The sequence below is a fragment of the Mauremys reevesii genome, linkage group 5 (genome assembly GCF_016161935.1).
Source record: "Mauremys reevesii isolate NIE-2019 linkage group 5, ASM1616193v1, whole genome shotgun sequence".
Taxonomy (NCBI): Eukaryota; Metazoa; Chordata; order Testudines; family Geoemydidae; genus Mauremys; species Mauremys reevesii.
Window position 1 is genome coordinate 52,116,734 of NC_052627.1, and position 19,951 is coordinate 52,136,684.

At 42.9% G+C, this 19,951-nt stretch overlaps 1 protein-coding gene across 11 annotated transcripts in view; it reads right to left on the reverse strand.

The window, feature by feature from the left end:
- Positions 1 to 19,951, reverse strand: part of MGAT4D (MGAT4 family member D) — a 137,667-nt gene that overhangs the window by 53,482 nt on the left and 64,234 nt on the right. For all 11 annotated transcript variants that reach the window (XM_039541154.1, XM_039541152.1, XM_039541162.1 and 8 more), the window contains 3 exons: positions 9,127 to 9,267; positions 5,498 to 5,631; positions 2,362 to 2,408 (listed from right to left, as the gene is read on the reverse strand). In XM_039541154.1, coding sequence (XP_039397088.1) covers positions 2,362 to 2,408; positions 5,498 to 5,631; positions 9,127 to 9,267 — 322 coding nt within the window. The remainder of the gene's footprint in view (positions 1 to 2,361; positions 2,409 to 5,497; positions 5,632 to 9,126; positions 9,268 to 19,951) is intronic.

Sequence of the window (19,951 nt, forward strand, 5' to 3'; positions counted from 1 at the left end):
TGGGTCCATAATTTTATACAATAAAACAAAAAATACAAATGCAAGATTCAAAAACATCAAAACAGGAGCATGTTGATGCAAGAGAAGGTAGAATGCTGCTATACAACAGTAAAAGAGGATCTGTCCTGCAGTAACATTTCTAAGAACTATAAGCTATATGTAATATGGATAATCAATTCAGAAGCAGGTTTATGCATCAAGAAAAAAAAAACAAAAACGGCAACACCATGAATACAGCACAATGTACATAATGAACAGCCATACTGGGTCAGACCAAAGGTCCATCTAGCCCAGTATCCTGTCTTCTGACAGTGGCCATAGTCAGATGTTTCAGAGGGAATAAACAGAACATGGAAATTATCAAGTGATTCTGTGACGTTACACCCCGTATTCTTCATAGAAATATGGTTATTATATGAATATGGCCTAACTAAGATTTATTTTATGCAAGATGGGTCTTGTAAGGTAAAATTGGAAAGATTATGATCTACTGAATGTGATTATCCAATTTGTATGCATGTATGTTGTCTTATCTAAAGTTAGGAATATTGACTATGTAACAATTACAAGTGTGTGTGTGTGTGTGTGTGTGTGTGTGTGTGTGTGTGTGTGTGTGTGTGTGTGTGTGTGTGTGTGTGTGTGTGTGTGTGAGACACCTACCAGACAACCAGCCATCACAGCCCTGATGGGCCACTAGGAAGAAACAATAAAACTGTGACGATACTAATCTCTCTCCTTCTTGAGAGGCATCCTGGGATGTAGTTGTGACACTACCAGGTCAGGTGAAAAGATCACCTGCTACAAAATATCATCTTGGACACTGCTGGTACTTTTCCTCTGTCAGGGGATGAGGATCAAACAAAGGTTTCCTACCTTAGGTAAATCCTTTTTAAGGCTAGGGAGGGGGTTAATCTGGACTCTCCTCCATTGCCTACCCAAGAAGAAAGACCACTAAAAGTATTAACCTGAGAAAAAAGCAGAGGTGAGTCCATACTGAGACAAGGGTTAACTGGAACACTAAGCTACTGAAACTCTGCAACTTACCTAAAACAACATTTAGGGTGAGAAATTGCTTCTTGAAATCAGTCTCTAAGATCTTAAGCTGAGTATGCATGTTTTGTTTTATTTGCTCAGTAATCCACTTTCTTCTATTTGCTATCCCTTCTAATCACTTAAAATCTGCCTTTTATAGTTAATACATTTGTTTTGTTTATTATTAAACCTAGTTTGTGCAGTTTCTAACTGGGGGGGAGGGGCCAAGAAGTTGTGCATCTCTTTCTTCACGTTGAGGGAGTGGGTGAATTTTGGGTCTGCATTACAACGGAGGGGAGCACCTGAGTGCTGGGGCAAGTCCCTTAAACTGAGTCTTCCCAGAACTGACCTCAGTGTTTGGGTCTTTCTGCAGCTGGATGTGGCCCTGCCTGTGTGTGCGCTTGAGGAGGGTTAAGAGCCTGCCTCAGCAAGACCGGGTAAAGGGGGCCTGTGCTCGCAGAACAGGCAGGCTCAGTGGTATCCCAGTACATCAGGTGGCACCTTAAAGGGTGGCAATGCGTCCTGTCATTAAGTCCCAGTTTCTGGATGTAGATATTATCTATTATACTCTGTCATTCAACTGCCTTTCCACTCTGTATCCTCCTTGCATTTAATTATTCTTTAGTGAGTACAGGTTGATACTTAAAAAGCATCATCAACAATGCAATGTTTTTCACAATCAGCTAACGTAGCTGCAGTCAATATACCATTTAAGTGGCAATTCAAGCACTTGTCCCTTTCAAGCAAAGATTCAGTTTTTCAAGTGTTACCAAACATCTACCAGAGAATAGGATAAGAGCAAGCAAAGTTACAGTGAAATCTCAGCCGCAACTGTATTTCTTCATAACAGTCACACTTGAATTCAGTCTTTCAAAGTCTTTTCAAAATTACTTCATATTGAATGGCAATACAGACAACTGAATTAGTGCATTTCATTGAAGCAGACTGCTATCCAAAATCCATGGCCCTTAAAAAAAGAAGTAGAACTGCTACTCAGACTATCAAACAAAGACACTTAGAAAACGTCACAGATCTCAGCACAGATAACTGTAGATTTTAGGGGACTGAGGTCAATAAGGACATAGTGTACGAATACAAAGGTACTTTCAATTGCACTATTAATTCCTTGGAAAGCAGGCTCACATTGAAGACAATTAACGCATGTCTCAAAAGTTAGAAATGCAACCTAAAATCACTGAATTATGAAATGTGAGTAATGGCACCATTTCTGCAAGTTTTAATTTTGTAGTTCATTGTTGAAATGCTGCAACTTTTCATGTAAAACTGAAAAGCAATTAGCCATACAATAGGTCATGAGGGAGGACTTACCTGGTTTTAACACTTTCTGCAATATTGTTAACATACTCTGCATTCACCTAAAGAAGTAAAGAACAAAAAAGTATCTAACACACTCCTCCTTTTTACCCAATTTAATATTTTCATTAATTTCCAGTCTAACTGATATAAGTATACACACAAAACACTTCACTGCCTAATATTTTTATTCTAGGCAAGAGTAATTATATCAGTGTTCTTATAACTAAATATTGTTGTGTTACCTAGGCACCTGAATTTATATTATAAATCATAGATGCTTCATTTGTGTGTAAATTATTTGTTTATGGACTATATACAGGTTCTCATCACTTTAGTAAGAGAGAGAGCACAGACCTCTGGCAATCTGTCTACAGCCTCTAGTTGTGAGGACTAAATTAGTATGCTCTTCTGATCCTGTTCTCAGTAAAGAGGTCATTTGGATTAATCATCAAAAAATCACTAACTTTTATTAACCTGACCCTGCTGTTGGTGAGAAAATACACCTGTGCAAGCTTTCCTTGCCTCGGGCTATCCATATCCAAAGTTTTAAACAGGAGTTTGCTCCTCATTTAACTAACGGTGGCATTTAGCCTGGAAATTACAATGTCAGATTTTGCTCATTGTTGCTGCCCCGTACAACTAGCAGTTTTAGTATGGAAAATTCAGGTTTTAACTAAATGAAAATCTAACACCACTTAAAGATGTTGTCCCTTTGGAGATGTAGGGGTCATTCTGCCAGTTTAGGATTGGTTATTTTAAAAAGTTATAGCCAAGCTTCATCACAAGATACACATTAAAACAGCAATAAATCAAGAATATATAACTGTTGAGGGTTGACAAGACAAGAGAAAGCTACTTCAACAACTGTGTTACCCACATACAGACAGGATACTACTTAGAGTTACCCATGATGCAAACAGGGCTGCCCAGAGGATTCAGGGGGCCTGGGGCAAAGCAGGGGAGCTGCGGCGCTTGTACTCACCCGGCGGCAGTCCAGGTCTTCAGCAGCATTTTGGCGGGGGGGGGGCCTTCAGTCACTCTGCATCTTCGGCAGCACTGAAGGGCCCCCCACCGCGGAAGACCCAGAGTGACTGAAGGGCCCCCCGCCTCTGAAATGCTGCAGAAGACCCGGACTGCCGCCGGGCCAGGGCTCATGGGGCCCGGGGAAAATTGCCCCCTCCCCCCCCCCCTCCGGGGCGGCTCTGGATGCAAACATTTGTGAACCTGATCCCCAGAAGCTTCAAGAGCTAATAAAGCTACTGTGCCCTAAGCCACTTCGCTCCTTTGAAATTGAGAAATTACACCAAGTTAGAAAGTGACCCTGAGGATTCCTGGGGAGTGATTCCACCCTTCCTACCCTACGCTACTCTGGCCTGGCCACTATACACTGCTACAGTGGCATAAAGAGACAAGAAAAAAAATCTTTAGCTGGCTAGTGGGGAGCTCCTTTGGTGCAGGCACTATGCAAAGCTGCTGTAACAGCCTTACATATGACCCCTCACAAGCTCCAACACTGGAAGTGTGCTGGGGGAGGGGCAGAGCTTAAAGCAACCTTAGCCTCCAACCCTCTGGGCTGTATCTGTGTGTGCTGCACCTCTTGGAGGTGCAGCACATAACTGCACATCTCTTAAATAACATGGTGTTAAATGTAACTTATCACTCAGTGTAGGCAGGGATTGTTTTAATTAATACTGTGTCAACTGGTCATGGCTAACTCTAGTGTGAATCTAGTATTTCTGCCTCTGCCATCCATTAGGGGTCCACCAAAGAGGCAATTTTAATTCCCACTGAGGAGCCATAGGAGCTCCACCAGCAGGAGTCACCATGGAGTAACCAAATTGGTATACTCCCCAGCTGTCCTGGCCACCTCTCCTTCACAGCAAGTATTACATTTTTACCTCAGGGATGGCCTATTACGTCATAAGTAGCTTCTTTATGCCACTGCAACATAGACCCCTTGCAAAGCCAGGCCCTCTATCAGGACTTATCCCATGGTAAAATAGTTTAATTTTTAAGATGAAATTAGTAAATTTAGCTAGACTAGAAACTAAGCCAGTAAACTGAAACTATCATAGTGATCTGGACAAGAAAGAGACATCAGGATCCAATTTAAGCTGATAAGGTGAAGTGTGATCTAGGCATTATTTATAGTTTGAACAGTTATAAATGTGGTTAATTAAATGAGTAAACTTTCTTTTATATTTAATAATTACATTTAATAAGTAAGTGGAAACTAGCAGTTAAAGAATGCATAAAGACAGATAAATTATGAGAGCAGATGTGGGTCCCCAACCACCACCATCTGTCTGCAAGGAGTTGTTGCTAAATAATGCACTTTTATTAGGTGTATTTCATAGCTATAGTTCTTTTACCTTAAGAACAAGAGATTCAGGGAGAGGAAAATTCCCACTTACCCAAAACAGCCTAATTTTTTCCACACAAGAGTTATTTATGTTTTGTAGATTTTATAACCACAGTATTTGCTTTTCTCTGAAAAACTGTCACTTCACATACAATCTGTTAGCGCATCAGAGCACCTTGTAAAATACTCATAATCCTAAATAGCTGACAAATACCTCTATTTCTTTCAAATTAAGGTAATACGCTCATATTTTGTCAGGTTCTATGGACTTTTGTGGATGATAGTTTTCTAATCCTTTCATTCTCAGAATAGAATACTTTGTGTTATGAGACAAAAATGAATTCATATTATTTTATTTGAAGGAGATGTGACTGCAAGCAGAGCAAGAGTGCCTGTAAATATAATGTGATAGTTGTTACCTGTACCATCTTTTTTCCCCACAGTTCTTTTCTAGACAAGAAGACCAAGGCACTGACCACTACACATGTCCTAATAGGCACAAAGTTTGAGAATTTCATGACTGCCAACATCATTCCAAAGGAATACAATATGTCAGCTTCTAGCATTTAATTAAATAGGATTCCATGCAAATTCCATATCTTGACCATGTTATTGGTCCTTTATTGAGAAGTAGGGATATTTTCCCAAATTTGAATTGCATGGAGAAATTCTTCCAAAAGCAATGATGATCAGTAAATGGAAGTGCTTCATACACTACTATAGTCAGACATAGATTCCTATATTGTCTCTTTATTAACATAAATACACCTGTTCATGCTAACTTACCTCTGCTACAAAGATAACCACTACACAATCATTCTTCTGCTCTGCAGTCATCTCATAGAAGAGAGAGTTCAACGTGCCCAGCAGATAACTTTGTTTTCCCCTTTTCACAGTAGGAATACCCATCACCAGGGAGACTGCAAACAGAAATTAAAATAATTTAATCTTAAGTCAAATAGAGGCTATTTAGTGACTTTTTGCAATTTTATATGATGAAAACAACACACAGAAAAGGGACCATCATAAATAGGAACATAAATTAGGTTGGAGACATTTTCATTTGTATGCGATAGGCATTGGGTCTACATTACATAGCTGTAAGCAGTTTTGAGGACTCTGACCATGTTTACACAGGGATGTTACATTGATCTACTTTGTGCACTCTGAGTGCAACAATTTAAATATATCCAACCAAAGTGTGTCTACACCATTTTGTTTTCTTGGCTTAAGGTACTTTCCTTTATAATCATTGCATCCACACAGCTCCAAGCTTGTTTGAATGAACTGTTCAGCACTCTGATCTTTGATTTTTCTTTTGGTGCATTCTGGGATGACTACCAGAAACTACAGAAATTTTTGGATTGGGAGGCTTAAACTAACAAATCTCCATTACTCCTCTCCTGACACCCTTTAATTTTGCCAGAGCCATTTTAGAACTGCTGTCAAGCAGCACAGAAGACAAACTGGTGGACACTGTAATCATAAGAGTCATTACAACAATGTTGCAGACAAGATCAGGCACGTGCATTTGGAGTCAGGGGGGTGGATGTATTTGGCTCTGCTGTTTCATAGGGCTGTTGATGCTTGTGACAGTGTTCCCAGGGTGCAGCTTGGACTGTGGGACTGCTGAGCACTCTGTCCCACCAACCTGGGCTCCCTCTCACACTGTGATGCTGTTGGCAAGCTACAAACCTCTGGCAAGTACTGCACGTACACAGACACCCATAGGCAGGGACACACCCAACTGTCATGATGTCACTTCCCCTCTTTATAGTTTCTTCCAGCTTGCTGGAAAGATCTATGCTTGTGATATGGGGGTCCACCCGCATTGGGCAAACAAACATTCTCCATTGTCTTGTGCTCTCTCTGAGAAGTCTTTTGGGATGGCTGTTGGGAAAGTGGATTCTCTTTAATGGGCCATCAGGACATCTGGCTACTCCATTGTTGTACCTGAAAGGCTGGTTGTGGGTGTTCCCAACCTCACAACGTATTTCAGTAACACACACACAGTAAAACTTCATAACTGCACATACAATGATAGCACATACAATCCAACAGGACATTAGTGTTCAGTAGATCAAGACTTTTAAAATGATACCTTACAAGGCATACTTTGTACAAAATGTATCGTAATTATATGACAGTGGTGAATACTGGGGTTTCAGGGTGTTGCTTTGAGGCACAGAGTGCCACAGTGCTGCAGCAATATAGCTAATAGTAATGAATGAGGAGGAAGTTGAGTAACTACTTCTGCAGAGCATTTCTCTTGAGCAAATTTACTCAGTGGAGCGCTGCTTCTGGACTTGGCCAACTAGCAGTTACTGGTGCAGAGGGCTATGATGCAGAACTGAGATGACCCACAGTGCCAGCAGAACATCAGAATGACAAAAGCAACTGTGAAGGAGCAGAGAAACTGCTGCCTGGCAAAGCAGGAGTTCAAGAAAACCTGTGGACTGAGCTAGCCCCACCCCTCTACACCTGCAGCCAATGCCAGACCTGGAGGGGGGAAAAAAGAAAGTGACTTTCATGGAGGTGTAGGACATGGAGTAAGTGGCTAGTGGTTCAAAGGGAGGTTTGGTAAGTACTGAAAGAACAAGATTAAGATCCCATTATGGTGTTGGTTTCACCATCCGTGAGAAAGTTCTAATGAGGCCCTTTAGGAATCTGGTTGTTGTTGGATGAGTAAAAACAGCATCCCTCAGAATGGAAATTGCTGACTGCTGCAAGGTGTACCCACAGTCAGCTAATGGAAAGACCCAACATCTTGAAGTGAGTAGGTAATCTAAAATAAAAGAGTTCCCACAGATTGTGCAGATAATTAGGTCTGTTGTGACCATGTGGAGAAATGTCTCCATTTTGCCAGATAGCATTTTCTGGTGTATGCCCTTCTGCTTTGATTAAGAACAGATTGCTGTTCAGGCCTTTAAAAATGAATGCTCTAAATCTGATGCCCACCAAAATACCAGGCCATGAAAAAAGGGCCTGGGTTGCGATGTCTAGCCTTGCTGTTCTCTTGATTCAGATTATCTGGAAAGGATCCGATGCTTTTGGTTGAGATCCCCTGAAGGTCTGAAAACCAAAATTGTCTGGGCCAGTTCTGCACAATGTGAGTGACCCAGCTTTGTCATGGCAAATCTTTCTTAGAACTTCTGATATCAGTGGAATGGGAGGAAAGGCATACCTGAGGTGGTCTGTTCAAGGTTGCAGAAGGACCTCACCCTTGGAATCCTAGCCTAGAGCTGGTGTGGATCTGACTTTTTTCCTCTGTTTTTAATAGATCTTGTGTTTGTTTGAATTAAACCATTTGAATAATAGATTGTTTTGAGGTAAGATCACTGAGGTACCTCTGGAAGGAAAGACAACATCCTGACATCTGGTGAAGGAGAAAATGGTACTATTTCTAGACCGCTCAGCCAGGGCAGCCTCCTATGCATGCCACCCAGATACTATAGTCAGGAGGGATATGGGAAAAGTTGATGGAGGAGTGGCAGGAAATGGGAAGCAAAAGTTACACTTTTAGTTAAAAGTTTTAAGAAAAGCAAGCTGTTGTCCTGCTTCCTCTAAGAAGGGTACTACAGAATAATGAGTCCCATAGGATGTTTATGATAAAAGCATTAATATTCTAAGAGAATAACCTTCCTAGCCTAGTAAGAAAAATGTATGTTTGAAAATTTTGACAGAAGAACAATTTAAAAGTTTATATAATTACTGACATAAATTAAGCCTTCATTACCTTTATCACCATGCTCACTCTAGACAATGTGATCATTCAGCTTCAAATAATACACAACTAAAAACAATTTCTGCTGACAAACTGTAGATGTCAGGTATGAACTAAAATTACTGAAATTCCCTAAGAAAAGATACAAACCAACTAAACATGAAGAAAATAGTTCATTGGGGGGAGGGGGGAAGCGGGATTTTCAACCACACCTTTAAGTTTCCCCTTACATTTTTTTTGCAGGTGCAAAAAGAAGCAACCGTAAATTTGCACAGCTTACATTTAAGGGCTCCTTAAATAAAAACACTGATTCTAAATTTAAATGAAAACCCTGAAAATAGTTAAGAACAATTTCCATGGTCACAGACAAATTATATTTAATAACTTTTATATTACTAGCAATACCTATAATAACCTCTGAGATCTGAATACATATATTTCTCCAATGTTTTTTCTACCGACTACATGCACAGAGAAGTTTGCAACTGTATGGTTAGTTGCTAGGCTGTTAGAACTTGTTTTCAGAAAAAATATGTACTGAACTACTGTAAAGCTTTAAGTGGTATTTTCAAACAGGTATAATAAAGATAAAAATGTATATGTTAATAAGCCAAATTTTGAAACCACAAACCTTGTATGTCTCTTCAGAGTGAAAAAAAAATGCCACCAAATATTAAATTTTAGCTCTTACCTCCAGTTCTCCCTTGTCCAATGACAACATTTGGGTAAAGGCTGTTTTCATGCTCCCGGAGGTGAGGTAGGTAGTAGTGTATGTTTGTAAGATGCAAAGGGAGTTTGCTGGTGAGATTTAACACTTTCCACTTCATAGCATCTTAAAAAACAAAAACAGAAGAGGACTGAGGTCATTATTCTGACAAATATTTTCCCTCAAATAAAGGTTTAGCATATTACAAATGCAAGCTTATTAAATCAGAGCCATTTTATCAGAGATTACTGTAGGTCAAATCAATTCTTCTTCATGGTGATGCATGATTAGATTTCCTGTTGATTGCAGAAGTTAAATAGCAGATGCTTCAATCAAAAATAAGTTTCCCAAAGTCTCTGATGGACTGCAGGAACAGGCCCCAAATGAGTCTATTATTGTGATGTGTTTGGATTACAGTTGGTCAGAAACATTTCCTCAGAACAATTTGCTGTCAGAAAATGCGATTTCAACAAAACCAACATTTTCTTTTTTTAATTAGGAAAAATTGCAAAAATTGTTTTGAAATTGTCAAAGTGTCCTGGTTTGATATTTTTGGAACAAAAAGTTTTGATTTCTCATTTTGAAATTTAATTTTAAATGTCAAAATTGAAACACTTCATGTGTATCAAAATGTTTTGGCTCAGCTGACCCAAAACATTGTTTTTATTTTTATTTTTTTTCAGGATGGCAAGTTAATTTTCTAGACCAGCTCTAATTTGTATTACAGTAGCACCCAGAAGTCCCAATCAGATTGGGATTCTACTGTATTAGGATTTCTAAAAAAAAAACATAATAAGAGAGAGTCCCTGACCAGAGATCTGACTGTTAAATGCCCCGGTCTTGCAACTGCTTGCACATAGGCAGATTCCTGCATCCATACACAGGTCGACTGATTTCAGTGAGGCTCTGTAGGTGCTCTGCTTATGCATAAGCAGTTGCAGGATTAGGCCTCATTTGAGAGAAGAGCCAACAAGTGGGTGTAACAATTGGAGAGGATAATTTTTGTCAGTTGTAAATAAACAAGAAATATCATTAATATCAGTAATTCCTAATCCATAACTTTCAGTGTTTCCCAGCAGGCAAATGGTGAACCTTCTCTCTCAGAATGCAATGCATGGAGTTTTTTACTGAGCACATGAAGGGCCTGAATCGGATGTCCTTATACAGTAAAAACTCCCATTGTTTACGAGGACAATGGGACCATGACTTTTAAACAGATATTGAGCAAACAAAAACTGCAGTAGTGAAGAGTAATATGTAGCGCTTATTTACTCGAGTCATCAGAATTTTAAAAGGGAGGGTGTGACATTTAATTAAAATATTTACCAATGTTGAAATAATCCAAATGTGAATTTATAAAAATAATCCAAAATTACCAAATACAATCAATTGAAGTCGATAATTGTCATTTGCTAACTTTAGCTGTCTACACATAAATATTACATTTCTATGGGCTCCAGTTTTGTGAAACATTATTCAGAATAAATGCTAGGAAATTGCTAAAATATAGGATTAGAAAAGCTACTAAAAACCTATACAGCCTGTTCCTAAAATCATTCAGAGGTCAATTAAAAACTGGTGAAGCAAAAATATTTTCCATACCATTAGGTAAACTAATAAATATTTGAAAGGACTAAATGAAATACCTTACTCTTTGTTTTGTTTTAAGAAAAGAACATGAGACGTAAAAGATCTTTTTCACTCAAATGTGTACCTGCTAAGCAGCTAGCAAGAAATCATTATAAAACTTAACTTTACCAGGGTTTATTTCTGGTGTCTTGACACAGGTCGAACTCCTATGTACATTATATGAGAATTCTGCCTGTGTCATTCCCTCCCTGGGACTACCCATGCTCATGTAGGTATATATGAGAACAAGCACATATATAGGCCTGAAAGAGAGCACAACTCCTCTGATTTGCCTGAGAAAGGACTGAGAAGACTTCAAGGGCCATATCTTCATCTCTGTTTCTAGAGATTTTATACTTTTCAGTCTGTGCAAAGCACCCAGAAAACTGGAGTTCTGATGGTACTGGGTAATCTCCAAGTTGCACAAACCCATCAGTGGCTACACACCCTCCCTGCATGCCCTCATATGGTGTGGTGTAGCTGAGCAGTGCCTCTGCCTCTGTTTCCATCCTGGCCTCGAGCAGAACAGCCCAGCTGCCAACAGCTTTCAGGTTAAGGTGACCTGGCCCTCCAGCTAGGTCAGATAAAAGTTCCATCCCTTCCAGAGTACCCAAAGTCCAAACTAAACACAACTCTTCCAAACCCTAAGAGCAGTGGGGGAGGGCTCTCATAGATAACCATTCCTGAGTTCCTGGCCCCAGCCAACCTTCCCACCCACAGTGAGAGCTGAAAGTCTGCTCTCCCTCCCAGCCAGCCACTTTTTTAGCTCATGTTTCAAAGTCCAACACCTGTTTCAGGTGTCACAGTGCTGGGCTGACTGAGCTCCCAGCAATCTTTTAACTTGTGCAGGGTTTATACACCCCATCACACCATCATAAAGCCAGAATAGCCATATAAATGCCATTTTGGAGAAGTGATAGATGGGGCTAGAGTTTATTGTGCTTTGCAAATCTTTGCTGGTATGTCATAAATTAATCACCTTTCTCTCCCCTACCTCTTGGAGCTCCACCAAGTCTGAGCCTGATGGAACTGAGCCCCAAGCATTGGTCCAAGATTCTTTAGGTTTTTTGACAGGAGCATACTGTTCCAAAACTTTTATTCTAATTTTTTAATATACCCTCCCTTTTGAAAGGTCTGTGCGTTAACTTTTAACCCATTTCAAATTTTCCTCTAAAAAACCCAAACAAATTCATAACTTGTTTTGATAGTAAGAGGGTTTCTGAGAAGGACATCTCCCTGCTACGAAGAAACAGATTCAAAGTCAAACATTTCAACCATGTGGCTTGATTAATCTTCAGAGGTTGTTTTACCTTTCTCTTTAGTGTTGACTTTCTAGGTAATTTAAGAAATAATAATAAAGAAAGGTAAGCTATTAGAAAGGGAAGGAAAGAATGGCACAGAGTGTAAAGGGAAACAAAACTATATGCCAGAAATAAAAACAGGAATGAGCAGACTCATGACTAACACCTCCTGTCATAATGCAATAATATAAGCACTTGATGCTTGTAGTTCCTGAAAAGCAGTTATTACATGGTATGAATCCCATTGTGCTTCACAATGAGTTCCTTTCATTGCAGAATTTCATAAAATGGATACCTGAAACAAAAAATAATTGCTATATACTTGTGAAACCACATAGGCCATATTAAGATATTACAGTGGCTTACATTTATACATCACTTTTTCAGCAATAGGTACAGACAAATTAATACCCATAATTATCATGACTGACATACAAGTAAAATGTGCACTGGCCATTTGCCCCTGAAGTTAACCAATGTACACTCACAGTAATTAGTACCACTGTGGATATGTCTACACCACAAACTTAAATCAACGTATATTAGGTTGATTTATAGCCACAGCAGTAATTACTGCTGTGGTGCATGTCCACTCTACCCTCCTTGAGTTGACAGTGCGTGTCCTCACCAGAACTGCGTTCACTGACCTAAGGGGGTCAGCACTGGGAGCTGACAGCCCATCTCAGCTCTGCTGGCAGCTCTCTGGCGGGAGCCTGGCTGCCCCACTGACTCCTGGGCTCCTGGCAGGCTGGTGCCCCCCCACCCCTAGGCTTTCTATTCCCTGCCAGGAGCCGGGGGAAGCCACCCACAGCTTCTCCCCTACCCGTTCCTTGCCAGCAACTGGGGGAAGCCACCCAGGGCTTCTCATCACTGGAGAGCAGCTGGCCCTGGCTTCTCAGCCCCCTTTGCCTGCTCGTTCCTCACTGGGAGCCAGGCAGTCTTATCAATTGCATGGCTCACTAGGCAGGGAGTGGGTGGGGGGGCCACTCGGGCTTCTCACCCCAGCTTGCAGTCCAGAGCAGGATCCAGCTGCCCAGCTCTCCAGTGGAGCAGGGGCTTTCTTGTCAATTTCACAGCTCCTGCTGTGAACTTGACAAGACAGTCAATGTAAGGGATGCAGTGTCTACACAGACTCTGCATCACCCTAACTACACCAACATAAGCCTTAAGCCTCTTGTGGAGGTGGAGTTATTATGCTGGTGTAGTAGGGAACTGGCATTGGTGGGAGGAAGGCTGTAGTGTAGAGACTGACATAATTTAGGTTGACATAAGCTGCCTTATGTTGACCTAACTGCAGGGCCGGCTCCAGACCCCAGTGCGCCAAGCGCGTGCTTGGGGCGGCATGCCGTTGGGGGCGCTCTGCCGGTCACCGGGAGGGCGGCAGGCGGCTCCGGTGGACCTCCCGCAGGCGTGCCTGCGGAGGGTCCGCTGGTCCCGCAGCTCCGGTGGACCTCCCGCAGGCATGCTTGCGGAGGGTCCGCTGGAGCTGCGGGACCAGCGGACCCTCCGCAGGCATGTCTGTGGGAGGTCCACCAGAGCTGCGGGACCGGCGACCGCCAGAGCGCCCCCTGCAGCGTGCCGCTGTGCTTGGGGCGGCGAAATTGCTAGAGCCGCCCCTGCCTAACTGTGTAGTGTAGACCAGCCCTGAAGTGCAGTCCACACTGAGGTAGGAAGACAGAAGGCATTCTACACCAGAGTTATACAGCAGTGAGTTCTATCCAACACAAACAATAATAGCCTTCCAAGTTGCATGAACTCTGAAAAGCCACAGCTCCACAGCTGTTAGCTCCATAACAGACTTATTGATTCAGAAATGGAAATGTTGTTCTCCATCAGAAGGCAATCCCCTAAGCACCGTAAAACAAAGAAAAAAATATTACTAACCTTTTGTAACTGTGGTTCTTTGAGATGTGTTGCACATGTCCATTCCACTCCAGGTGTGTGCACACCCCGAGCACAGTTGCTGGAAATGTTTTCCTCAGTGGTACGCTTCGGGGCAGCTCGAGCACCCTCTAATGCTGTGTGCTCATCATGCTGGTATAAAGTGCCCAGCCAACCCCATACTTCCTCAGTTCCTTCTTTCCAGAAGACTCCTATGGAGAGGGGTAAGAGGGCATGTCGTGGAATGGACATGTCAAAGAACAACAGTTACAGAAAGTTAGTAACTGTTTCTTCTTCTTCAAGTGATTGTATATGTGCGTTCTACTCCAGGTGACTCCCTAGCAGCTGAATAGGTGGAGGAATTGGAGTTCATGGACACAAGACTGCAGGACAGCTTGATCAAACCTGGCATCATCTCTGGACTGCTGTGTGATGGTGTAATGGGAGAAGAGTGTATGCACCAATGACCAAGTCACTGCTTTGCAAACATCCAGGACAGAGATCTGCCCGCCAAATGCTGCTGACAGTGCTTGTGACCTTGTGGAATGAGCCATTGGGATATTTGGAAGGAGGCACCCCCCGCCTGATTGTAACTAGCACGAATGCAAGACTTAATCCAGGATGAGACTGTCTGCGAAGAGATCAGGAGACCCTTCATCTTGTTTGCTACAAACAGTTGGGTGGACTTTCTGAATGGTTTAATCCAAGCTTTCTACATAGAATGGACGTTAGGTGAGCCCTATGAGTGAAGGTGCTGCTCCTCCTTCTTTGCATGTGACTTAGGGTAAAAGACCGGAACGCAGATTGCCTGATTGTTATAAAATTGGGATACCACCTTTGGTAGGAAACCGGGGTCAGGTAAGGAAAAAGTGGGTAACTGAACTTTGTCTTTAAAGAAGACTGCGTATAAAGGCTCTGATGTCAGGGCCCTGAACTCCAAGACCTTCCTGGCCAAAGCGATGGCCACTAAGAAAACCACTTTCCAGGAGAGGTACAATAAGGCGCACATTGCCAACGGTTGAAATGGAGGTCCCATAAGCTTTAATAAGACCAAGTTCAGGTCCCAGGGAGGAAATGGCTCTCTTATTTGAGGATATAATATATCTAGTCCCTTCAGAAATTAGATGGACACATCATGTGAAAACACGGACTGGTTATCCACCCGGGGGCGGAAAGCCACTATTGCTGCAAGGTGAACCTTGACAGAAGAGATAGCTAAATCATGCTGCTTCAGATGTAATAGACACTCAAGTATTTCTTGTAAGGATGACTACGTGGGCGAGATCCCGCTTTGGAACATGCAGACCAAAAACTGCTACCACTTGTAAAGGTAAGTAGCCCTTGTTGAGGGCTTCCTACTCCCTAGTAGAACCTGACAAACTTCCTCTGAGCAAGCCTGCTCTTTGAGGTTTAGCCATGGAGCTTCCAGGCTGTTACGTGAAGGGAGCTTGGGTTCAGGTGGAGCAGTCAGCCATGGTCCTGAGAGATCACGTCCATGTGTAACGGAAGTGGGATTGGAGTTACCACTGAGAGGCCTAGAAAAGTGGCAGAATCAATGTTGGCAGGGCCATGCTGGGGCTATCAAAATTACCTGGTCTCCATCCCGCTTGATCTTTATAAGTACTCTATGTACAAGCGGGACGGGGGGAATAGTGTAGTAAAGGTGTTCCATCTGCAGTATCAGAAAGGCATGTGTGATAGACCCTGGACTGTGGCTTCACAGGGAGCAAAACTGGTGTCACTTTGTTGTACTGGATTGCAAATAGGTGTATCTGGGGAGTCCCCCACTGCTGGAAAACATCCCTCACCACATCCGGGCGAAGGGACCATTCATGGTGACTTGAGAAAGTCCTGCTTAGGAGATCTCCCAGCTCATTTTGGGCTCCTGGAAGGTAAGAGGCCTCTAGGTTGATTGAGTGGGCTGTACAGAATTCCCATAGCTGAATCACTTCCTGACATAGGCTGGAAGAGTGAGCTCCTCTTTGCCTGTTGATACAGAACATGGCAGAAGCATTGTCCATAAGAACAAACAAATCTCTGCCCATAATATGCAGCAGGAAAGCCTAGCAGACCAGGTGAATTGCTCTGAGTTCTTGGACACTGATGTGAAGAGAAAGTTCTTCTGGAGACCAAAGACCTTGAGTTCTGAGGGACCCCAAGTGAGCTCCCCATCCTAGTGCTGATGCATCTGAGATCGGGGTCACTGATGGTTGGGGCCATATAAAGGGAACCTATGCACAAATACTGAGCAGGTCTATCCACCAATTGAGGGAGACAAGAATACAAGGGGGCACCATGAGTACGAAGTCCAGATGGTGGCAGTTTGGTGAGTACACTGAGGTCAGCCACGTGTGGAGGGGCTTGAGGTGCAGCCTTGCATGCTGCACCACATATGTGCACGAAGCCACGTGGCCTAAAAGCCTCAGACAAGTTCTGGATGTTGCGATGGGATGGCCTTTGAGGTGTGCTATTAGGGATCTAGTTGTCTTAATGACCCTCTGAAATGTAGGCTCTGGCTTGAGAGGAGTTGAACACCACTCCGATAAACTGTATCTTCTGTACTGGAGTGAGGGTAGATTTATCAAAAGGCCTAGGGCCTTGAAAATTGACTAGATGAGCCCAAAGCTGGATACTACATGAGCCCTGGACCATCCTTTGATTAGCCAGTCATCCAGATAAGGGTAGACCTGCACCCCTGCTCTCTTCGGAAGGCTGCCACTATCACCATACATTTTGTAAACACCCTTGGAGCTTCAGACAGGCAGAACGGGAGTACCATGAAGTGGTAGTGTCTGTGGTTCACTAAGAATCTGAGGAACCTTCTGTGACTTTGGTATATCAATATATGAAAATAGGTGTCTCTTAAATCAAGGGCAACATACCAGTCCCAGGGGCCAGAAGTTCTTCATGAGAGAAATCCCTGAAGTGAGATAGGGAGGGAGGATGGGACGAAGGTGTGGAAGTAAACTTGAGGGTGTATCTCACTTCCACCATTTTCAACACCAAACGGTCCATGGTGATACAGGACCATGCACTGAGAAAGTGGGAGATGAGGTTGTAAACAAAGGAGAAACAGGGTCTGGCATCATTGGAACTGGTATGGCACCTTCAAGTGTTCTGTCAAAAGGCCTGCTTAGAGACCCCGAATGTGTAGGTGGGCAAGCATGGATGTTGAGATAGCAAGGGGTGATGACCTATGCCTAAAATCCTTGCTTCTTTTTCTCTGCAGACAGATTGGCGGCGCAGAGTATAGAATGGGCTGTTGGGACATTTAGTGCTTCCTTGAAGTCATTGGTGTGTACAAACCAAGGGACTTAAGGCTTGCCCTAGAGTCCTTTAACCAATGAAGCTTCACATCAGTCTGTTCTGAAAAGATCGAAGCTCTTTCGAGGGCAGATCCAGAAGGGTTTGCTGGACCTCCTACAGGAGACTCAAAGACTGTAGCCATGAACCCTATGCATGGCTACTGCTGAAGCCATGAACCTGGCCGCCGAATCAGCTGCATCCAAAACAGCTTGCAACGAAGCCCTTGCTACTGATTTTCCCTTGTCCACCAACAAGGAGAACTCTTGCCTGGCATCCTGAGGGAGCAAGTCCTTGAACTTCTGCATGAGTCCCACGTGTTGAAATCATATCTGCCTAACAACACCTGCTGGTTTGCAATCCTGAAGAATAAAATATTCTACCTAATAAATCCAGTTTCTTGGATTCCTTTGCTTTTGGGTTTTCACTAAAAACTGGCTAAACTATTTACAACTATGGTCAGATATGCAAAAAGGAAAAACGACACAGAGCTTGCCAAAGCAAGGATAGCAGTTCCAGTGACCATCATGGGCAGTAAAAAGGAACTGAGGGGCACCGGGTTGGCTGGGCACTTTATACTGGTGCTATAAGCGCATGGCACCTGAGGGCGCTTGAGCTGCCCTCACGGGTACCACTGAGGAAAAAATGTCTGGTGACTGTGCTTGGGGCCCACATGCATATGGAGTGGAATGCGCATGTGCAATCACTCGAAAAAGAAACCCCCAAAACCTACTCACTGGATGCAAGTTAGCAGAAACAGGACTCTGATTTCCTGTTCTCCACTACTCCCTGTTACCTGCCTTTTCCAATCTTTACCCAGGACAGCATGGACAATGGAATTCACCACATGGACAGTAGAGTTGGTCAAAATTTTTCAACTAGAAAATATTCTTGCTTGATTAAATATAGGATTTATGGGGAAAAATGTGACTGACAAAAAAAATGCTACAAGAAATTTTGAAGGGAAAATTTTCATTTTGTTGTAAATTGAACCCCACATTTTAAATAGTTTTTTCTCTTTTTTTGCCACTGAATACAAAAGAATGAATGATATCCACGGCTTTTTCTCCACATTCCCCGCTACTCCTTTTTCCATTCCGCAACTTTTCGAAACTTCCTCAACTAGGGAAAAATGGAGAAAAGAGACAAAAAAGGAAGAAGTGAAAAAAAATGTGGATATTGTTAATTTTATTGTACCCGGTGACACAAAGAGAAGAGGGGCAAAAAATGAAAAATCAGTTTTTTCAAAAAATATTTAACAAAAAGGTTTTTTTAATGTTGGTTTGAGCCCCGTGAAATGGAAACTTCAAAATTTTTCACAAAATTGTTTTTCAACCAACTTTAATGGGCAGAATGCTATGGACACTCTGAACCATTTTGTTGTTTAGGTGGGAATTCTCCACTCAGTCATCACTGTATTGAGGGGTGAAAAGCTGCTTCTTCAAAGATTGCCTTTCACCACACACAAATTCAGGTTCTGATCCTGCAAGGAGCTCCTTGCAGCCTTGGTACCTAAAAATGTTGTGTATAAAAGGTGTGGTTTTGTTTTGTACGGGTAGAAAAAGTTGTTACTGCATATCTCCTTCTCACCTTTCCCTACCTGGCTTCCTGTGTGGTACCACCAACCAGGTAGAGTTTCCTAAATTCTTCCCCAGCTGACCTTGATTTCTAAATATGGAAAGAGGACTGCCCCAAATTATTATTTAGATCTCAGTCAGAATCAGGCCCTCACTGAGGTAGCCATGGGCAAAAATCGTACAACATGGCCTCTACTCCAGAGTTTATAATCCAAGGCCGGATCCTGCAAACACCCCTAAACAGGGCCGGCTCTAGACCCCCGCGCGCCAAGTGCGCGCTTGGGGCGGCATGCCGCCGGGAGGGCGGCAGGTGTCTGCGGTGGACCTCCCGCAGGCATGCCTGCGGAGGGTCCGCTGGTCCCGCGGCTTGGGTGGACCTCCCGCAGGCGTGTCTGCAGAGGGTCCCCCGAAGCCGCGGGACCAGCGGACCCTCCGCAGGCACGTCTGCAGGAGGTCCACCCGAGCCGCGGGACCGGCCACTGCCAGAGCGCCTCCCGCGGCATGCCGCCCTGCTTGGGGTGGCCCAATTCCTAGAGCTGCCCCTGCCCCTGAACACTTGCTTAACTTTAAGTTTGTGAATAATCCCATTGAGTCAATACTGGATTGGGAACTAATACACAAAAAACAAAATAAGTGAGGAAACAGGATAACGCATACAGGCAAAATGGTCAGGAAGACAATGATGCACATCTTAATTCCTCCTCCCTTTCAATTTTTAATAAAATATTTTAATTATAAAAACCCAAAGCTTTTTTCTATGTATATTTAACTCCGTGTATTCTATTTGGAACTATCAGAAATAATTCTTAAATATTTTGTGTTGAGACCAGTGTCCCACATTTTAACTACAAGATAAGATCCCTTAATCCATCTCCCCACAAGAAGACAGCTCCTCTCATTCTCTCCACTCCTCTTGACAATGGGGTTAGCAGCAATGAGAACAGCTTTTGGAGGAAGCTATGCTTACATCACCAGGGATGTGTGATGGCCAGCTCCTGCTCTGCCTTACTGCTCCTCCAGGGGACAGGGCTAACTGCCTAATCCATCATACTGCAACCACTAGAGTGGGGGTAGATCATCCTGAGTATGTGCAATAGTTGCTGAAGCAGTAGGGCCTAA